This window comes from Oncorhynchus keta, chromosome 20 (genome assembly GCF_023373465.1).
Source record: "Oncorhynchus keta strain PuntledgeMale-10-30-2019 chromosome 20, Oket_V2, whole genome shotgun sequence".
Lineage (NCBI taxonomy): Eukaryota > Metazoa > Chordata > Actinopteri > Salmoniformes > Salmonidae > Oncorhynchus > Oncorhynchus keta.
In genome coordinates this window covers 28,304,893-28,326,731 of record NC_068440.1, presented here as the reverse complement: position 1 = coordinate 28,326,731, position 21,839 = coordinate 28,304,893, and the positions used below count along the sequence as shown (strand labels likewise).

Here is a 21,839-nt window from a genome sequence, read left to right as displayed (position 1 = left end):
GTTTGTTCACCCTGCTATCATCCAGAAGGCGAGGTCAGAACAGGTGCATCAAAGCTAGGACCGAGAGATTGAAAAACAGCATCTATCTAAGAGCATCAGACATTTAAATAGCCATCGCTAGCCGGCCTCCACCCAGTACCCTTCCCTGAATTTAGTCACTCTCACTAGCCGGCTACAACCCGGATACTAAACCCTGTACCTTAGAGGCTGTTGCCCTATGTACATAGACATGGAACACTGGTCACTTTAATAATGTTTACATACTGTTTTACCCATTTCATATGCATGTACTGTATTCTAGTCGAGTCCATCCTATTCAACTATTGCTGTACATATACTATTCTATCCATGTATTATTCAGATATACTATATATTCTATCCACATACTGCCCATAATGTCTATTGTGATTGCATTTTCTGTTAAACCTTACTAATGCTTGTGTACTAAAATATCCTTATTTTAAGCTTAGGCATTGGGCTTGAGATTGTTAAAGAAACTAACTCATATAAGATAGAAAAGTATATTTGGCATGAATAGAGGCCTGTGTGTGTAGAATGACCACCATGATGTCTGGGCGCTCAGCCAAGAACTGACAGAAACTAACTGGTTCCTCTTAGCTTAACTGGAGACAGAGTACAGTTTATATCCTGCACACCAATGATAGAGCTGTTGTTCTGTTTGGAGCCTGTTTCTGGGCAAAATATTCATGTTTTGTGTGTGTGTGTGGCCCTTGCTTGCCCAACTTGGGGAAACCGTTGAGCTACTGTTAGAGGAAGTATGTCTGGAGTGACTTCCTGTCACCTTGGCACCTATTGTCCTCACTCAGTTGCGACAGACTGAGACAACCTCTCCATTATAGTCTGTACCCTGTAACCCAGTTTTGTCTCTCTCCACACACATACACATACACTACCTTTTGGGGTTACATAGAAATGTCCCTGTTTTCCATGAAAACATACATGAAATGAGCCTACACCATGCTTAACAGATGGCGTCAAGCACTCCTCCAGCATATTTAAATTTTTTCGGCATCTCATGAATGTTCTTCTTTGTGATCCGAACACCTCAAACTTAGATTTGTCTGTCCATAACACTTTTTTCCAATCTTCCTCTGTCCAGTGTTGCACAGGGCGGGGTCGTCGATCTTAATGACAAGTTTGGAGGGTACTATGGTGTTAAATGCTGAGCTGTAGTCAATGAACAGCATTCTTACATAGGTATTCCTCTTGTCCAGATGGGATAGGGCAGTGTGCAGTGTGATGGCGATTGCATCGTCAGTGGACCTATTGGGGCGGTAAGCAAAGTGGGTCTAGTGTATCAGGTAGGGTGGAGGTGATATGATCCTTGACTAGTCTCTCAAAGCACTTCATGATGACAGAAGTGAGTGCAAAGGGGCGATAGTAATTTTGTTCAGTTAACTTAGCTTCTTAGGAAGAGGAACAATGGTGGCCATCTTGAAGAATGTGGGGACAGCACACTGGGATAGGGATTGATGGAATATGTCCGTAAACACACCAGCCAGCTGGTCTGTGCATGCTCTGAGGACGCAGCTAGGGATGCTGTCTAGGACAGCAGCCTTGCGAGGATTAACACGTTTAAATATTTTTATTTTATTTTGAATTTTACCCAATTTTTCTCCCCAATTTCATGGTATCCAATTGTTTTTTAGTAGCTACTATCTTGTCTCATCGCTATAACTCCCGTACGGGCTCGGGAGAGACGAAGGTTGAAAGTCATGCGTCCTCCGATACACAACCCAACCAAGCCGCACTGCTTCTTTAACACAGCGCGCATCCAACCCAGAAGCCAGCCGCACCAATGTGTCGGAGGAAACACCGTGCACCTGGCAACCTTGGTTAGCTCGCACTGCACCCAGCCCGCCACAGGAGTCGCTGGTGCGCGATGAGACAAGGACATCCCTGCCGGCCAACCCCTCCCTAACCCGGGCGACGCTAGGCCAATTGTGCGTCGCCCCACTGACCTCCCGGTCGCGGCCTGGTTACGACAGAGCCTGGGCGCAAACCCAGAGTCTCTGATGGCACAGCTGGCGCTGCAGTACAGTGCCCTTAACCACTGTGCCACCCGGGAGGCCACGTTTAAATGTTTTACTCGCGTTGGCCACGGAGAAGGACAGTCCACAGGCTTTGGTAGCGGACCGGGTCAGTGGCACTGAAATGTCCTCAAAGTGAGCAAAGAAGTTGTTTCATTTGTCTGGGAGCAAGACACAGAGGGGCTGGCTTTCTTTTTGTAATCCGTGATTGACTGTAGACCCTGCCACATACGTCTTGTGTTTGAGCCGTTGAATTGCGACTCTACTTTGTCTCTATACTGACGCTTTGCTTGTTTGATTGCCTTGCGGAGGAAATACCTGCACTGTTTGTATTCGGTCATGCTTCTAGTCACCTTGCCATGATTAAAAGTGGTTGTTCACGCGTTCAGTTTTGCGAGAATGCTGCCATCAATCCACGGTTTCTGGTTAGGAAAGTTTTTAATAGTCACAGTGGGTAGGACATCTCTGATGCACTTGCTAATAAACTCGCTCACCGAGTCAGAGTATACATCAATGTTATTGTCTGAGACTATCCGGAACATATCCCAGTCCATGTGATCAAAGCAATCTTGAAGCATGGAATCCAATTGGACAGACCAGCATTGGATAGACCTGAGCACGGGTGTTTTCTGTTTTAGTTTCTATCTATAGGCTGGGAGCAACAAAATGGAGTCATGGTCAGATTTGCTGAAGGCAGGGCGGGGGAGGGCTTTGTATGAATCGCGGAAGTTAGAGTAGCAATGATCCAGAATGCTACCAGCTCGTGTTGCGCATTCAATGTGCAGATAAAAATTTAGGAAGTCTTGTTCTCCGCTTAGCTTTGTTAAAATCCCAAGCTACAATAAAGCAGCCTCAGGATGTATGGTTTCCAGTTTACATAGAGTCCAGTGAAGTTCTTTCAGGGCCTATGAGGTATCTGCTTGGGGGGATATACACGGCTGTGACTATAATCGAAGAGAATTCTCTTGGAAGATAATGAGGTCGGCATTTGATTGTAAGGAATTATAGGTCAGGTGAACAAAAGCACTTGAGTTCCTGTATGTTGTTCTGATAATACCATGAGTCGTTAATCATAAGGCATACACCCCGCCCTTCTTTTTACCAGAGAGATGTTTGTTTTTGTCGGCGTGATGCATGAAGAAACTGGGTCGCTGTACCGACTCAGACGACATATCCCGAGTGAGCCATGTTTCCGTGAAACAAATAATGTTACAATCTCTGATGTTTCTCTGGAAGGCAACTTGTGCCCTAATTTCGTAATTTCGTCCACCTTGTTATCTGGAGATACATTATCTAGAGATACATCCTCATTATTAATTGAGGGTAGATTTTCCACCACACTATACATCCCATCACACATATATACTGTATATATACAGTACCAGTCAAAAGTTTGGACACACATACTCATTCAAGGGTTTTTCTTTATTTTTTACTATTTTCTGCATTGTAGAATAATAGTGAAGACATCAAAACTATGAAATAACACACATGGAATCATGTAGTAACCCAAAAAAGTGTTAAACAAATCAAAATATATGTTATATTTTAGATTCCTCAAAGTAGCCACCATTTGCCTTGATAACAGCTTTGCACACTCTTGGCATTCTCTCAACCAGCTTCACTTGGAATTATTTTCCAACAGTCTTGAAGGAGTTCCCACATATGCTGAGCACTTGTTGGCTGCTTTTCCTTCCCTCTGCGGTCCAACTCCTCCCAAACCATCTCAATTGGGTTGAGGTCAGGTGATTGTGGAGGCCAGGTCATCTGATGCAGCACTCCATCACTCTCCTTCTTGGTCAAATAGCCCTTACACATGCTGGAGGTGTGTTGAGTCATTGTCCTGTTGAAAAACAAATGGTAATCCTACTACGCGCAAACCAGATAGGATGTATTGCTGCAGAATGCTGTGTTGCCATGCTGTTTAAGTGTTCCTTGAATTCTAAATAAATCACTGACAGTGTCACCAGCAAAGCAATCCCACACCATCACACCTCCTCCTCCATGCTTCATGGTGGGGAACCACACATGCGGACCAAAAATCTCAAATTTGGACTCATCAGACCAGAGGACAGATTTCCATCGGTCTAATATTCATTGCTCTTGTTTCTTGGTCCAAGGAAGTCTCTTCTTATTATTGGTGTCCTTTAGTAGTGTTTTTTTTGCATTCATTCGACCATGAAGGCCTGATTCACGCAGTTTCCTCTGAACAGTTGATGTTGAGATGTGTCTGTTACTTGAACTCTGTGAAGCATTTATTTGGGCTGCAATTTCTGAGGCTGGTAACTCTAATGAACGTATCCTCTGTAGCAGAGGTAACTCTGGGTCATCCTTTCCTGTGGCGGTCCTCATGACAGCCAGTTTATTCATAGCGCTTGATGTTTTTTTGTGATTGCACTTGAAGAAACTTTCAAAGTCCTTGAAATTTTCCGCATTGACTGACCTTCATGTCTTAAAGTAATGATGGACTGTAATTTCTCTTTGCTCATTTGAGCTGTTCTTGCTATAATATGGACTTGGTCTTTCACCAAATAGGGCTATCTTCTGTTTACCACCTCTACCTTGTCACAACACAACTGATTGGCGCAAATGCATTAAGAAGGAAAGAAATACCACAAATTTGACTTTTAATTGACTTTTAACAAGGCACACCTGTTAATTGAAATGCATTCTAGGTGACTACCTAATGAAGCTGGTTGAGAGAATGCCAAGAGTGCGCAAAGCTTTCATCAAGACAAAGAATGGCTACTTTGAAGAATCTCATTTGTTTAACACTTTTTTGATTACTACATGATTTCATGTGTTATTTAATAGTTTTGATGTCTTCACTATTATTTTACAATGTAGAAAATAGTGAAAATAAAGAAAAAACCTGGAATGAGCAGGTGTGTCCAAACTTTTGACTGGTACTGTATATTTTTACTCCGGACTCCGACATTGCTCGTACTAATTTTTTAATTTTCTTGAATTCCATTATTTTACTTTTAGATTTGTATGTTTTGTTGTGTATTGTTAGATATTACTGCACTGTTAGAGCTAGGAACACAAGCATTTTGCTACACCCGCTATAACATCTGCTCAACATGTGTATGCGACCAATACAATTTGACCTGATATCTACCGTCTCCTGTGTTATATAGATGGGGCTGTGATCCTGGAGAGCCCTGCCATTCCTGTGACTGAGGGATATTTTGTGACTCTGCGCTGCGTATATGAAGATAAGAAAACGAAGAAAACATCCTCAAACTTCAGAGCTGATTTCCATAATGATGGATCCCTCATCATGACCAACACTACAGGGGAGATTACCATCCCTGCAGTATCCAAGTCAGATGAAGGGCTCTACAAGTGTAACAACCCTAAAGGAGAATCACCAGAGAGCTGGATGACTGTGACAGGTGAGCAATACTCTGCTCACACATTAGATCTTTATTTGAAGCGACGTATAGAAATGTGTCTTATTGTTGTGTGTGGTAATGGTCATGTAATTCGTTCCCCAGTTCCATCTTCAGCTCCAGGGCCAGCCCCATCTCCAGCAGTCCCAGTGTGGTCCATCTCTCTGCCCAGGCTGCTGTGTAGTCTACTAGTAGTGTCTCCTTACCTGCTGGTGACCATCATACTGGTAGTGAAATGCAACAGCCGCAGAAGCATGGCTCGAGGTGAGAACCCTACCACATCTTAACTGTATGTATTCACCTTTTATCCAATACTATGTGCTGTACAGGAATACTACTCAAATAGTTCATCTTGATAGAATGTCCTAGAACTTCTTAGTTACAATGGTATGTGGTCAGTGGTTGAGAAGTTTCTGTTCCCATCTCTGTATTATAGCTCAATCTGATGAAGAGAAGAAAAGATGTACTGTCATCACATAATCAGGATGTAATGTTACGCAACAACACACTTTATGGGAACCATGTTAATATGGTAACATCGGTGAACATTGTTAAAGAGAAGAGTAACCATGTTATTGTTGTTGTGTTGGAGTACACACACTACTGTAGGCCCATGTTCTGAGTCTGTGTCATGCTCCATGTAGCATTGCAAGGTTGTGTTGTGTTACAGGTCGGAGTGAGGGAGGGAAGGAGGGAGGGGGAGGGAGGGAGAGAGAGAGAAAGAAAGAAAGAAAGAAAGAAAGAAAGAAAGAAAGAGAAGCCTGACTGAAGGATGGGGGAGAGAAGAAGACCCCCCCACACACACACACACACACACACATACACTGTTAACACACACTTGTTTATCAGAATAGAGGATGTGCAGCTGTGTGGCTGGTTGCATATGAGCATATGCTGTGGTTAACCACTTTCTCTGTCCTTCTGTCTTCTGCTGCCTCCCTGCTCTACATGCTTCACTGCCAAAGCTGTAGCGGGCTAAAAAGCTACCGGTAAGTTAAAGCTGGACCACAAACATCAACAAGTAACTAAACATATTTTTGTGTGAAGTTTCCAGAACTGTGGTTAGAACAGACTAACTTCCCTCAGTATTTACTGCACTCGTCAATGTGTCACTGGTACAGGGAGACTTGTCATATTATGCCCCTGTTGAATGTCTTAAAGGTTTGCAGGTGTTTTTTAAATTGATATTTTACATTTACATTTACATTTAAGTCATTTAGCAGACGCTCTTATCCAGAGCGACTTACAAATTGGTGCATACACCTATGACAACCAGTGGAACAGCCACTTGCATCTAAATCTTGTTGGGGGAGAAGGGGGGTGAGAAGGATTACTTACCCTTACTTACCCTTTTAGAACTGATAACCAATAGCAGGTGTCAGGCTTATTGTGTCCATGCTTTCCACAGCCTGAGGAAATGTATCTGATCATTTTACTGTTCACAGATGTACAATGTAATATGTTTCTATTTTTGTTTAAAAAACAATGGGATTTATAAACAAATCATCTGGGCTCCCGAAAGGACTGATCTCTATAATATATTAATAGCTTTTGGAAAGCGTATATTCTAAGCTAACCATTAAAAAAATATGGTCCACAGATCTAAGTGAATCTGAACAATTCTTTAATGTGAACAGAATATAGAAAAATATGACCTTGGCATCCAAACCATCAATTTATACATTTTAAGTTTGTTCACAGACTGTATTTACCAACAATTTTTTATTTTTTTATTAAACTGGCCCCAACTCCTGTTCATTGTGTCCCCTAAATCAGGTAGGCACCTTCCTTATGATGTGTAAGTGCCCTGAGTTAATGCTTCTGGAACAAAGTTAAAACATTTATTTCGAAGTGCATGAATGTAAATATTCAATGCAATTGCACCTACTTAATTACTTAACGGTGATAGCTACTTGAATCTCTCAATCAATCAGAGACAATTACTGCTGGCAGGCAGCACTGCCAAAAAATATATATATATATTGGCTCTTCGATGGCATCACCTCACTCTCTCCCATTTAACCAGTGGATTCAGTTACAAATAGAAGTTATAACATTAGACTATTGACAGAGAGAATGAATGGTGCAAGTCAAGGAACATTTGAGGCCTGGACAAGTATACTTTGTAAAGAATAATCTCAGCTAAAGCCAACAAATACATATACAGTTGAAGTCAGAAGTTTACATACACTTAGGTTGGAGTCATTAAAACTTGTTTTTCAACCACTTCACAAATGTCTTGTTAACAAACTATAGTTTTGGCAAGTCGGTTAGGACATTTACTTTGTGCATGACACAAGTCATTTTTCCAACAATTGTTTACAGACAATTTCACTTATAATTCACTGTATCACAAGTGGGTCAGAAGTGGGTCAGAAGTTTACATACACTAAGTTGACTGTGCATATAACCAGTCTGGAAAATTCCAGAAAATGATGTCATGGCTTTAGAAGCTTCTGATAGGCTAATTGGCATCATTTGAGTCAATCGGAGGTGTACCTGTGGATGTATTTCAAGGCCATCCTTAAAACTCAGTGCCCCTTTGCTTGACATCATGGGAAAACCAAAAGAAATCAGCCAAGACCTCAGATTGTAGACCTCCACAAGTCTGGTTAATTCTTGGGAGCAATTTCCAAATGCCTGAAGTTACCATGTTCATCTGTACAAACAATAGTACGACCACACAGCCGTCATACCGCTCAGGAAGGAGACGCGTTCTGTCTCCTAGAGATGAACGTACTTTGGTGAGAAAAATGCAAATCGATCCAGAACAACAGCAAAGGACCTTGTGAAGATGCTGGAGGAAACAGGTACAAAAGTGTGATACAGTGAATGATAAGTGAAAGTGAATGATAAGTGAAATAATCTGTCTGTAAACAATTGTTGGAAAAATGACCTGTCATGCACAAAGTAAATGTCCTAACCGACTTTGCAAAACTATAGTTTGTTAACAAGACATTTGTGGAGTGGTTGAAAAACAAGTTTTAATGACGCCAACCTATGTGTATGTAAACTTCCAACTTCAACTGTATTTTCATAATTTATACTTTTTAGCTTTCTTTGGATGGAGACATGTTGGATGGGTGGGGTTGGGGGAATGGGATGGGAGATTGTGGGTGGAGGCTCACTTCCTTTTGGTTATTTTCCCTTACGTACTAAATCTATTATAACGTTTTAGCTCTGTGATGATCAAAAGTATCAGTACTTTGTACACTGAACAAAAATATAAATTTAACATGCAACAATTTCAAAGATTTTACTGAGTTACAGTTCATATAAGGAAATCAGTTCATTTAAATAAATTCATTAGGCCCTAATCTATGGATTTCACATGACTGGGAATACAGATATGCATCTGTTGGTTAAAGATACCTTAAAAAATGTAGGGGTGTGGATCAAAAAACCAGTCAGTATCTTGTGTGCACAGACTGTTTTCTCTACTACTGCACGGCAAGCGGTACAGGAGTGCCAAATCTATGTCCAAGAGGCTTCTAAACAGCTTCTACCCCCAAGCCATAAGAACATCTAATCAAATGGCTACCCAGATTATTTGCATTGCCACCCCCCCCCACCCTTTTCTACAGTGCTGCTACTCTCTGTTATTATCTATGCATAATCACTTTAATAAGTCTACCTACCATATTACCCCAATTACCTCAACTAACCGGTGCCCCCACACATTGACTCTGTACCGGTACCCCCTGTATATATCCTCGATGTTGTTATTTTACTGCTGCTCATTAATTATTTGTTACTTTTATTTGTAACTTTTTAAAGGTATTTTCTTAAAACTGCATTGTTGGTTAAGGGCTTGTAAGTAAGCATTTCCCTGTAAGGTCTACCTACACCTGTTGCATTCGGGCATGTGACAAATAACATTTGATTTGATAGAGTTCATCAGGCTGTTGATTGTGTCCTGTGGAAGGTTGTACCACTCGTTATTCAATAGCTGTGCGAAGTTGCTGGATATTGGCAGGAACTGGAACACACTGTCATACACGGCGATCCAGAGCATCCCACACATGCTCATTGGGTGACATGTCTGGTGAGTATGCAGGCCATGGAAGAACTGGCACATTTTCAGCTTTGTTTCAGAACATTAAATCCTCTGGCAATTCAATTGCACACTCCCTCAAAACTTGAGACATCTGTGATATTGTGTTGTGTGACAAAACTGCACATTTTAGAGTGACCTTTTATTGTCCCAAGCACAAGGTGTAATGATAATGCTGTTTAATCAGCTTCTTGATATACCACACCTGTCAGGTGGATGGTTTATCTTGGCAAATGAGAAATGTTGACTAACAGGGATGTAAACTAATTATGTGCACACAATTTGAGAGAAATCAAAAAAATTGTGCATATGGAACATTTCTAGGATCTTTTATTTCATCTCATGAAACATGGGACCAACACTTTACATGTTGCGTTTTTATTTTTGTTCAGTGTATTTATGTACAGTACCTTCAAAAAAAGTTTACAGGTACATACATATATGTGGAAAATAACAAAAGGAAAATAATAAATGGAAACTGAATTAACTGAATATGAAATTATGTTAATTTGTATATTGTATCTGTAACCCCCCCCCCACCCCCACCACACTCAAAATAATTACAAAAATTACAATAATTTATTTGTTGTAATAATGGTGTTATAATTCCATAACATTCCCACTGGGGTCATGCATATATTATACTTTAAATATAAGTTTAACCTAACAACAGCTCTAGGATCAGATTACTCTACCTACAATCCTGACCTGAATCCTGCATTGGAGGGATAATAAATATCTGACCCTGTTTTCAGGGTCAACTACCTGAAGCTGAGGGTAATTGGCAAAGCCTGGTAGGTAAATAGCACCATCTGGTAGTGACCAGGAGTATGGCAGCGAGAAGGCAGAGAGATAGCTAACCGCCGTTTTCAACCCCACCAAAGAAGAACTCAACAACAATGAGTACACTGCAGCAAAAATACTCCTAAATGCACAAACAACTCTTCTGGTAGCCACTATATACTGTCCACCCGCAACAACACCCTCCAAAAAATTGATTGCTGCCCTTCTAGTCAACAACGGCCATACCATCATAATGGGAGATTTTAAGCCAAACACATTGACTTCAACTGTGATACTACAAATCACGCGGGAAGAGTACCAAGGGATATCCTCGACAACACAAACCTGGCCATCCTCAACACCAACGAGCCCACACACATCCATTCTTCAACCTCCATGGCAGAAATCCTTGATCTTTTCCTCTGCTCCCCGGACTTGGCTGCTAAACTCTTGGCCATGTTCTGTTATAATGACCACCTTCCTGTCACAGCCAGAAGAGGACTGGCCAACCCAACAAGCACCTGGTTCCTCTACAAGAAAGTTTCTTACAGGTTTTGGCCAAGATAACAAATATTGCAGTTTTTCACAGAACCCCAAGTGCTTTGAACCAGCATTGCTGAGGGTTTGGGGTTTTCCAGGCCCGGGTTTCACTTACCACCATTTGAGATACCAGCTGAACTCCCACCACATATCCTCAGTCTCATCAAAAAATAAATTTGATTGATTGATTGAACAAGAGCACCCTCCTGAAAACAGAAACCGTTAATCGGTTTTATCACCAGCTAGATGCAGACACCAACCCCAGGACTTCTGGCAAAAAATCTAAACAATTCCATGCTGGTCAATAATATCATTTGAACATCTGTGCCAAAGTTCTGTTAAACCAACTCAGCCAAGACAACTGAAACAAAAGCAACATTATTCAGAAACTTCACCTTTCAAAAGTTTTCCTATTCTTGCTTCTACACCTGCATTGCTTGCTGTTTGGGGTTTTAGACTGGAAAAGCATTGTGAGATATCAGATGTACGAAATATAAAAAACATTGATTGTTGACACTCAAATCCACAAACAGAAACCGTAGACCATCCCAGCTCAGACACCAACCCTGTTACTATTGGCAAGAAATCAAAACTCAACTTGAAAAAAATAATATCATACCTGTGCTAAGTCTCAAAACCAACTTGACAAGACACTCAACAAAAGCAACATTATTCAGAAACCACCTACAAAATGTTCCTTCTGTGGCTCAGTTGGTTGACAAAGACTGGAAAAACATTGTCAACAGAGAAATACAGAAAACAGTGTACACTTCAAATCCGACCACCAGTAGACCATCCCCTGCACCCTGTTACTGTTGAAGAAATCAAAACTTTGGCACCTGGGGAAGACAACATTGACAGCGTCATCAAATGCATATATTACCTGCACCTCCTTTCTAACCTCTTCACAGAATGTCTCACGGAAGGCTACTTTCCCCTAGGAAATCTGCAGTCACAATGATCCACAAACCTGGCAAAGACCCATACAACGTCACAAGTTATAGACCAATCGGCCTCCTCAGTCATGTCGGGAAGCTGTTTGAGAGAGTACTCACCCAAAGACTGAGCAGCCACACTGAGGAAATGGGCCTCCTTGGAATCCACCAAGCTGGCTTCGGGAAAACAAAATCAACCACCGATAACATTCTAAGACTGTCGGAGGACATCCTTCGGGAACTTCAAGAAAAAATCACTTACCCTGGTGGTTTTCTTTGATATAGAAAAATCATTTGACAACATGTGGCACAATGGGTTGTGTTACCGGCTTGCAGACTCCAATCTCAAACTACCACCTCCATCAGAAACATCATCACTAGCTTTCTCCACAATCATACAATTAAAGTGAAGGCTTCCACAGCAATATCCTCACCTTTTACCCCTAAAGCAGGTGTCCCACAGGGGGCAGTTCTAAGCCCACTACTTTTTCTACTCTACATATCAGATATTTATTACCCTCCACCCACCATAGGTCAAGTCTCGCAGTTTGCCGATGACCTCTGCTACTGGTCCAGCTCCAAATGTCCTCAACTTGCTGCAAAAAAACTCCAGAAGTCTATTGAAATGATCGAGACATGGTCTAACATGTGGCGAGTAAAATTGAACCCACAAAAGACCCCATGTGTCCTCTTCACAAGAAGCACCAGCAAAAAAAACAGGGAACTGTTAACTCTACGGTGAAACAATAAAAGTAGAAAAAGAAGCTAAATTCCTTGGAGTCACCTTCTAGAAGAACATGCACTGGACAACCCATATAGCGAACATAGAGAGAGGGACGAAAAAGACTAAACCACCTAAAAACGCTGTGCGAAAGAAAATATGGAGCCTCACCTCAGACAGTGCTGAAAGTCTACATCAGCTACATCCGATCCCTCTTTGAATACGCCCTACCAGCCTGGATAACAGCCTCACTACAGCAGATGAATCGGCTACAGATCATCCAAAACATGGCAATAAAAATGGCTTACAAACTACCAAGATACATCAGCAATCACTACGTCTGGACTGACATCAATCAACAATAGACAGTCAATCATCAACAGAGCAACTCACAACCCATCCCTGAAGGAAGCTGTGGGACAGGCCAGGGACAGACCTAGAAGAGAGGAAAGGGGAGAAGCAACATTTTAAATAAATAAATAAATCAACAAATAATTAAATAATAAAATATACAAAAACTTGTGTGTGTATGAAAGTGTGTAGATATATGTGAATGCACTCCTCAGTGCCCCCACCCCTCTCCTCCTGCACATTTGTGAGCTATAATTTTTATGAAGTTTTTATAAACTTTTTACATTTTTTAAACACCACAAACTCATGTCGAGGAAAGAAAAAGGTGAAACTAATCTAGGCCTGTTCTGATACAAACCTTAGGGCATTTAGCCTCCGGGGATGCCTTGCTTGACCACACCCTCCTTCCTTGCGCCTGCCCTGCCCTGCCCTGCCCTGTCCTGCCCTGTCCTGCCCTGTCCTGCCTCTTCCACCAATCCATTTGTTTCTTATGGACAGAAAAGAGCAGAAGCGCTGAGTTGTTCGATCAGGTCCATTGTTGTTTACTGGCTGCAGTCGGACCCTTCTCTGCATGCCACTCTACCTGCTATGCATGAGCAATACCAATATGTGGCAGCTCGATTTATCCTCATCTCACTGATTTATATTTAATCAAATATGGAATTGATTGCCATTTCTGTCATATTGTGATTTTTTAAAAATAATGAAGCTGTAGCTGGATGGATACGTATAATTTTACTTTCCACACATTTTAAACAGCTACAATCTTGATCTTTGTGAAACTTACCTTATATCGCATCTCATAACAGAAACACGTCTCATTTTTGTATCACACCATTGATTCCCATCTGGGAGGGGGTTGTAAACTAGGTTCTCGATATCAGACGTCGTTATTTATCAATAAAAGTGTATACCATTAAATATTGTAAATCTTCAAAATATAGCCAACTGTTAGAAAAGTTGTAACTAAATGACCCGTATAAACCATTATAGATCATAAAAACATTCGGAAAAACACCCTTTGTCTACGTTTTGAAACATCCCAATTAGGTTCAGCAAGTGCGTTGGGCGTGACTTTTTGACAGTCATTAGTTTCAACTTTTTTTTTCGTGCACTTGAAGCGGGGAAAGTTTGCGCGGCAGTGTGTTTAATTTATTCTGTTTTAACGGTTTTAGAAATGGTGAGTATCTAGCTAAATCTGTGTTTTGGCAATGATCCAACCACAATACATATATATTAAATATGTTAGTGAACTAATTGCCCGGCCTCTACTACGTTTAGTGAACAGTTTTCTGATACGCGGATCAAGTTAGCGAACTGATATTTTTTCGCTGTCCAATTTCTCGCAAAAGCGAGTTAAAGTTCCCTGACTTTAGCGAACTTGTAAGCTACAAGTGAAACATTTCTAGGTCATTATCTAAACTACTAACTAGCATGCTTGATTAAACCAGTTGATATGCCAGTTTATTACAAGGTTAAGCATGTTTATAGCTAAGTAGGTAGTTGACATGGCTTGCTACCAGCTCTTGTGATGGTGGGTGCCTCCTAGTCTAGCTAGCCAGGGCCCTGGCACTAAAATATACTCGTTCATAAGGCAGCTAGTTGATATGTCGAAGTTGTAGTTAGCATAGACTAATAAAAATGTCTTGGGACTAATCCGTTTTTCTATTAAGTGGTTGAGAACTAGCTACCTAGCCGGGAACTGTCGGACATTGACAATATCCTGATTGCTGAAATATAAGTGGATTGTGCTCATGATTGTCAACGATTTCCCGCTTGCCTTTTTGAAATTATATTAGAGTGATTGAGTTTAACCAGGATATTAGCTATCTAGCGCCTTTCATCTGTGTCTGAGCAAGCTAGCTAGGTCAGTAGATTAATTTTATCTATCTTGATGATTGACGCCTACTCAGGTACTGGCCACAATGGATGCCTACAGTAGTTGGCTAATATCTTTCTGCCAAATTCTTCAGCAGGCTGTTGTGGTTGCTTATAGAAAAGTGCCAGGCAAATGAACTAGTGACCAATTAAATATTTATTTTCTCTTTATTCCAGGATATTCAGAAACAGAGAGATGGATTTCAGACATCCATAAATTTGAAGCTGTCAAATGGTTATATTTTACCTGAAGGTAGAATGACACCAAACACACTTTTTGTTGGAGGAATCGACATGAAGGTGAATAACTAACTGCTATAGTGTATATTCTTGTCTTCTTTCTGCTGGCATTTCCATTTTTTTTAAAAAGTATACTTGTATTGACTTTATAATTATTTTTTTATTGACATCTTTTCTATTTTGATATTGACCCCTACACTGAGCTTGCAAGTAAGCATTTCACTGTACCGTTGACACCTGCTGTATCCTGTGCAAGTGAAACATAAACTTTGATTTGATTACTTATTATGCAGAGCCTCCGCATGGGAAGTTGCCTCGTCTATGATTAAGTGTGCTTTGGAGGGGATGAGAATGTTTCACTGGGATAGTCTGTTAATTTGGCCTGCTCACTGGAATTAAACTGATCCTAAACCAAAAATAATTCCCTAATGGATACAATAAAGTCAACATCTAACTTGCTCATATTGCCCTTTTTTTAGGTGGATGAGAATGAAATCCGGGACTTCTTTGCGAGATTTGGTGCAGTGAAGGAAGTGAAAATCATCACTTACCGCGGCGGCATCTGTAAAGGGTGAGTCCCAAATTAGTAGGCTTTAGTCAGGGCAATTGGATCCATTCAAATGAACCTGGCCTTATATGGAACAATGTCATTCTTTGTGTAGGTATGGATTTGTTTACTTCAATGAAGATGTCGACATCCAAACCATCATTGACGTAAGTACCATTTATTTAACATAATGCATCTTAAATGGAGTCAAGTCTTTAAAATGTTGCCTTTATTCTAATCACAAGCGAATGTGTTTCCTCTTCACCTTGTTTACTCTGCAGCAACAGATAAGTTTTAAAGGGCGGAAACTGAAGCTGGGTCCAGCAATCATGAAGGAAAGGAGCTCACGTGAGTTGCTTCACTTGTGTTCATTTTGTTAATCTGTGTGTTTGTAGTAGCTATTTGACCTTGTCTTTTGTACTCTATTGCCACTGCTGAGGTCTGGGTTGTGGCTAAACGTGTTCCAGGTCAACTACATTGCAGATGTTGCATAGCATCAACCAATTGTGGTGTGCCAGGTCATCGACTGCAGTCAGACATCAAAATTGCTACATCAAATGATGTGGTTAGCTGACCACATCTAGGCATTGTGCGATCTGGCATTCTGTTTGTTTGCCCCGCCCAGGTTCCATGCCGTCTCACCTGGTTGGTCAGGTCCCCTGGATGAGCCCCTCCCAGTACATCTACTGCACCTGCTGCTCTCCTGTGGGCGTGGCTCAGCCCTCACCTGTACTCAACGGGGGCAATCCCTACATCCAGGTAAGGCCCTGTCATCACCCCAAAGCCACTGGCTGTGTCCCAAATGACACCCTATTCCCTATATAGTATACTACTTTTGACCAGGTCCCAGGGTGCCTTTAAGAACACACACTGTTGCAAGATGGTGCCAAAGAACATGGCTAATGTTTTACATTCTTCTAACAAATGTTTTTTTTTTGCGTTTTGTGTAACTTATTTTGTACATAATGTTGTTGCTACTGTCTCTTATGACCGAAAATAACTTCTGGACATCAGAACAGTGATTACTCGCCTTGGACTGGAAGAAACTTTTTCCTTTAACGAGTCCGACGAAAAGTATATACTGCTTTCACTGGAACAGGCCCAGATCCCCGTCATTTGCTTGAATAAAAGACGCAGCAAAGGGGGCCGCAGATAGGGCTGCTTTCTGAGAATCAGTAGGTGAGCGAGTAAACTCCCACTGCACGTTAGCAAGAACAACGGATGGCAATCATTGGAAAATACAATTGATGGCCTGCGATTAAGATTATCCTACCAACGGGACATTAAAACAGTAATATCATGTTTCACCGAGATGTTGCTGAACGATGATAGGGATAATATATAACTGGCGGGCTTTTCTATGCACCAACAGAACAGAGAAGCTACGTCTGGTAAGACGAGGGGTGGGGGTGTGTGTCTGTCAATAACAGCTAGTCCGAGATGTCTAATATTAAGGAAGTCTCAAGGTATTGCTCGCCTGAGGTAAAGTACCTTATAATAAGCTGTAGACCACACTATTTACCAAGAGTTCTCATCTATATTATTTGTAGCCGTCTACTTACCACCACAAAACGAAGCTGGCACTAACACCGATCTCAACCAACTCTATAAGGCCATAAGCAAAGAAGAACATGCTCACCCAGATGGTGATCCTAGTGGCTGTGGACTTTAATGCAGACAAACTTATATCAGTTTCACCAAATGTTTACCAGCATGTCACATGTGCAACCAGAGGGGGAAAAAATCCGAAACCACCTTTACTACACACAGAGATGCATACAAAGCTCTCCCCCGCCCTCCATTTGGCAAATCTGACCATAATTCGATCCTCCTGATTCCTGCTTACAAGCAAAAACTAAAGCAGGAAGTACCAGTGACCCCCTTCATTACGGAAGTGGTCAGATGACGCGGATGCTACACTACAGGACTGTTTTGCAAGCTACGACTGGAATATGTTCCAGGATTCATCCAATGGCATTGAAGAGTACACCACCTCACATGCTGACCAGACACGTCGCGTGTGCGAGCGTTGCAAAATAAATGTAGAAATCCATGTCATTCAATTAATGCACCAACACTGCTCTCACGCGCCAACAAGCGTCTGCGATGCCAAGGGCTAAAATAGAAGTCATTCCTATTTCTGAAGCAGATTGCACTGAAAGTCCTGCCTCTCCAATCTCCTCATTGGTTTATAGAAGCAGGTACCCACGTGTCATCCCCTCATTGGTTATGCCCACGTGGGTGATTGAAAGACGAAATGTTTTGCCGGTTGTCGTGATAAGTGTAGATGCCAATCATCATATAAGTTCAAACATGAAAAAGCCTGGAAGGAGAAGAGATGACTAGAAACAATTTGGTTGGCCGTGTTATGTGTGGATTAATTGTCGGAGTAAGAAGACTTTGTGCATTTCAGGTAAAATAACAACTCAATGTTTATATCCCAGGACAAATTAGCGAGCAACAGCAAGCTAGCTAAATAGGACAAATTGGCTAACTAGCTAAATTGCCATACATGTTTAATGCTTTTCGACCTATCCCCAAATGAATGTAATTGGTTCAGAGTTTGTTTTGATATTTTAACCTGCGTGTTGTAATCGCATTTGGTGTAGGGGAACAAAATACATTTATGCACGATAGCGCATGCGCGCAGCCGGTTTTGGTTCCATGTCAGTCTTCGGCTTCATCAATAAGTGCATCGTCGACATCGTCCCCACAGTGACCGTACGTACATATCCCAACCAGAAGCCATGGATTACAGGCAACATCCGCATCAAGCTAAAGGTTAAAGCTGCCGCTTTCAAGGAGTGGGAGACTAATCCGGACGCTTTTAAGAAATCCCACTATGCCCTCTGACGAACCATCAAACAAGCAAAGCGTCAATACAGGATTAAGATTGAATCCTACTACACAGGCTCTGCCACTTGTCAGATGTGGCAGGCCTTGAAAACTATTACAGACTACCAAGGGAAATCCACACACGAGCTGCCCAGTGACGCGAGCCTACCAGACAAGCTAAATACCTTCTATGCTCGCTTCGAGGCAAGCAACACTGAAGCATGCACGAGAGCACCAGCTGTTCTGGATGACTGTGTGATAACGCTCTCGGTAGCCTTTTAAACAGGTCAACATTAAGAAAGCTGCTGGGCCAGATGGATTACCAGGATGTGTACTCAAGGCATGTGCGGCCGAACTGTCAAGTGTCTTCACTGACCTTTTCAACCTCTCCTTGACCGAGTCTGTAATACCTACATGTTTCAAGCAGACCACCATGGTCCCTGTGCCCAAGGAGGTGAAGGTAACCTGCCTAAATGATTACCGTAGCTCTCACGTCGGTAGCCATGAAGTGCTATGAAAGGCTGGTCATGGCTCACATCAACAGCATCCTCCCGGATACCGTAGACCCACTCCAATTTGCATACCACCCCAACAGATCCACAGATGACGAAATCTCACGCCACATTGCCCTTTCCCACCTGGACAAAAGGAACACCTATGTGAGAATGCTATTCATTGTCTACAGCTCAGCATTCAACACCAACAAAGCTCATCACTAAGCTAAGAACTCTGGGACTAAACACCTCCCTCAGCAACTGGATCCTGGACTTCCTGACAGGCTGCCCCCAGGTGGTAAGGGTAGGCAACAACACGTCTGCCACACTGATCCTCAACACTGGGTCCTCTCGGGGGTGTGTACTTAGTCCCCTCCTGTACTCTCTGTTCACCCACAACTGCGTGGCCAAACACGACTCCAACACCGGTAAGTTTGCTGATGACACCGACAATGACGAGACGGCCTATAGGGAGGAAGTCAGAACTGGCAGTGTGGTGCCAGGACACCAACCTCTCCCTCAAAAGGTGGGCCGTACAGGCCCCCATTAACATTGAGGCTGTAGTGGAGCAGGTCAAGAGTTTTTCAAGTTTCTTGGTGTCCACATACACAACAAACTATCATTGTCCAAACATGCGAAGACAGTTGTGAAGAGTGCAGGACAAAACTTTTTCCCCTTCAGGAGACTGAAAAGATTTGGCATGGGTCCCCAGATCCTCAAAAGGTTCAACAGCAGCACCGTCGAGAGCATCCTGACCGGTTGCATCACCGCCTGGTATGGCAACTGCTCGGGATCTGACCGTAAGATGCTACAGAGGGTAGTGTGTACGGCCCAGTTCATCACTGGGGCCAAGCTTCCTGCCATCCAGGACCTACAGTTGAAGTCGGAAGTTTACATACACCTTAGCCAAATACATTTCAACTCAGTTTTTCATAATTGCTGACATTTAATCCTAGTAAACATTCCCTGTCTTAGGTCAGTTAGGATCACCACTTTATTTTAAGAACGTGAAATGTCAGAATAATAGTAGAGTGATTTATTTCAGATGTTTATTTCTTTCATCACATTCCCAGTGGGTCACAAGTTTACATACACTCAATTAGTATTTGGTAGCATTGCCTTTTAAATTGTTTAACTTGGGTGAAACGTTTTGAGGAGCCTTCCACAAGCTTCCCACAATAAGTTGGGTGAATTATGGCCCATTCCTCCTGACAGAGCTGGTGTAACTAAGTCAGATTTGTAGGCCTCCTTGTTCGCACACACTTTTTCAGTTCTGCCCACAAATTATCTATAGGATTGAGGTCAGGGCTTTGTGATGGCCACTCCAATACCTTGACTTTGTTGTCCTTAAGCCATTTTACCACAACTTTGGAAGTATGCATGGACAGGCAAGCTTCTAAAGCCTTGCCTGTCCATTTGGAAGACCCATTTGCGACCAAGCTTTTAACTTCCTGACTGATGTCTTGAGGTGTTGCTTCAATATGGGGTGGCAGGGTATCCTAGTGGTTAATGTTGGGCTAGTCACCGAAAGGTTGCAAGTTCAAATCCCCGAGCTGACAAGGTACAAATCTGTCGTTCTGCCCCTGAACAGGCAGTTAAACCACTGTTCCTCGGCCGTCATTGAAAATAAGAATTTGTTCTTAACTGTCTTGCCTAGTTAAATAAAGATAAAATAAAATAAAAATATTTCCACAATTTTCCATCCTCATGATGCCATATATTTTGAAGTGCACCAGTCTCTCATGATGCTGCCACCCCCTTGCCTCACGGTTGGGATGGTGTTCTTCGGCTTGCAAGCATCCCCCTTTTTTTCCAAACAGAACAATGGTTATTATGGCCAAACAGTTCTATTTTGTTTAATCCGATCAGAGGACATTTATTCAAAAAGCACTGTCCCCATGTGCAGTTGCAACCCGTAGTCTGGCTTTTTTATGGCGGTTTTGGAGCAGTGGCTTCTTCCTTGCTGAGCGGCCATTCAGGTTATGTCGATATAGGACTTGTTTTACTGTGGATATAGATACTTTGTACCTGTTTCCTCCAGCATCTCCACAAGGTCCTTTGCTGTTGTTCTGGGATTGATTTGCACTTTTCGCACCAAAGTAGGTTCATCTCTAGGAAACAGAACGCGTCTCCTTCCTGAGCAGTATGTAGTCTGCGTGGTCTCATGGTGTTTATACTTGCGTACTATTGTTTGTACAGATGAACATGGTACCTTCAGGCGTTTGGAAATTCCTCTCAAGGATGAACCAGACTTGTGGAGGTCTACACATTTTTTTCCTGAGGTCTTGGCTGATTTCTTTTGATTTTCCCATGATGTCAAGCAAAGAGGCACTGAGTTTGAACGTAGGCCTTGAAATACATTCACAGGTATACCTCCAATTGACTAAAATGGTGTCAATTAGCCTATCAGAAGGTTCTAAAGCCTTGACATAATTTTCTGGATTTTTCCAAGCTGTTTAAAAGGCACAGTCAACTTAGTGTATGTATGTCACTTCACCCTCACCTACATGTCCAAATTACCTCAACTAACCTGTACACTGCACACTGACTCAGCACCGGTACCCACTGGAATTGTGATACAGTGAAATGATCGGTCTTAACAATTTTTGGGAAAATTACTTCATGCACAAAGTAGATGTCCTAACCGACTTGCCAAAACCATAGTTTGTTAACAAGAAATTTGTGGAGTGGTTGAAAAACAAGTTTAATGTCTCCAACCTAAGTGTATGTGAACTTCTGACTTCAACTGTATATAATAGGCGGTATCAGTGGAAAGCCCATAAAATTGTCACTCAGTCACCCAAGTTATAGTCTGTTTTCTTTGCTACTGCACGGCAAGCTGTACCGGAGCACCAAGTCTAGGACCAAAGGCTCCTCAACAGCTTCTACCCCCAAGTTATAAGACTGCTGAACAATTAATCAAATCTCCCCTGGACTATTTACTTTGACCCCCCCCCCCACCCTCTCTTTTGTACAGTGCTGCTGCTCGTTGTATATTATCTATGCATAGTCACT

General features: G+C 42.1%; 1 protein-coding gene across 2 annotated transcripts in view; it reads left to right on the top strand.

The window, feature by feature from the left end:
• Positions 1-21,839, top strand: part of dazl (deleted in azoospermia-like) — a 37,979-nt gene that overhangs the window by 2,960 nt on the left and 13,180 nt on the right. The window contains exons 4-11 of one of the 2 annotated variants that reach the window (XM_035795805.2): positions 5,192-5,449; positions 5,552-5,710; positions 5,883-6,435; positions 14,886-15,008; positions 15,428-15,519; positions 15,611-15,662; positions 15,777-15,843; positions 16,121-16,254. In XM_035795805.2, the coding sequence (XP_035651698.1) occupies positions 14,967-15,008; positions 15,428-15,519; positions 15,611-15,662; positions 15,777-15,843; positions 16,121-16,254 (387 nt within the window). In that variant the 5' untranslated portion in view covers positions 5,192-5,449; positions 5,552-5,710; positions 5,883-6,435; positions 14,886-14,966. Of the gene's footprint in view, positions 1-5,191; positions 5,450-5,551; positions 5,711-5,882; positions 6,436-13,866; positions 14,011-14,885; positions 15,009-15,427; positions 15,520-15,610; positions 15,663-15,776; positions 15,844-16,120; positions 16,255-21,839 lie in introns of those variants that run through there. The other variant, XM_035795804.2, reaches the window with a different exon arrangement.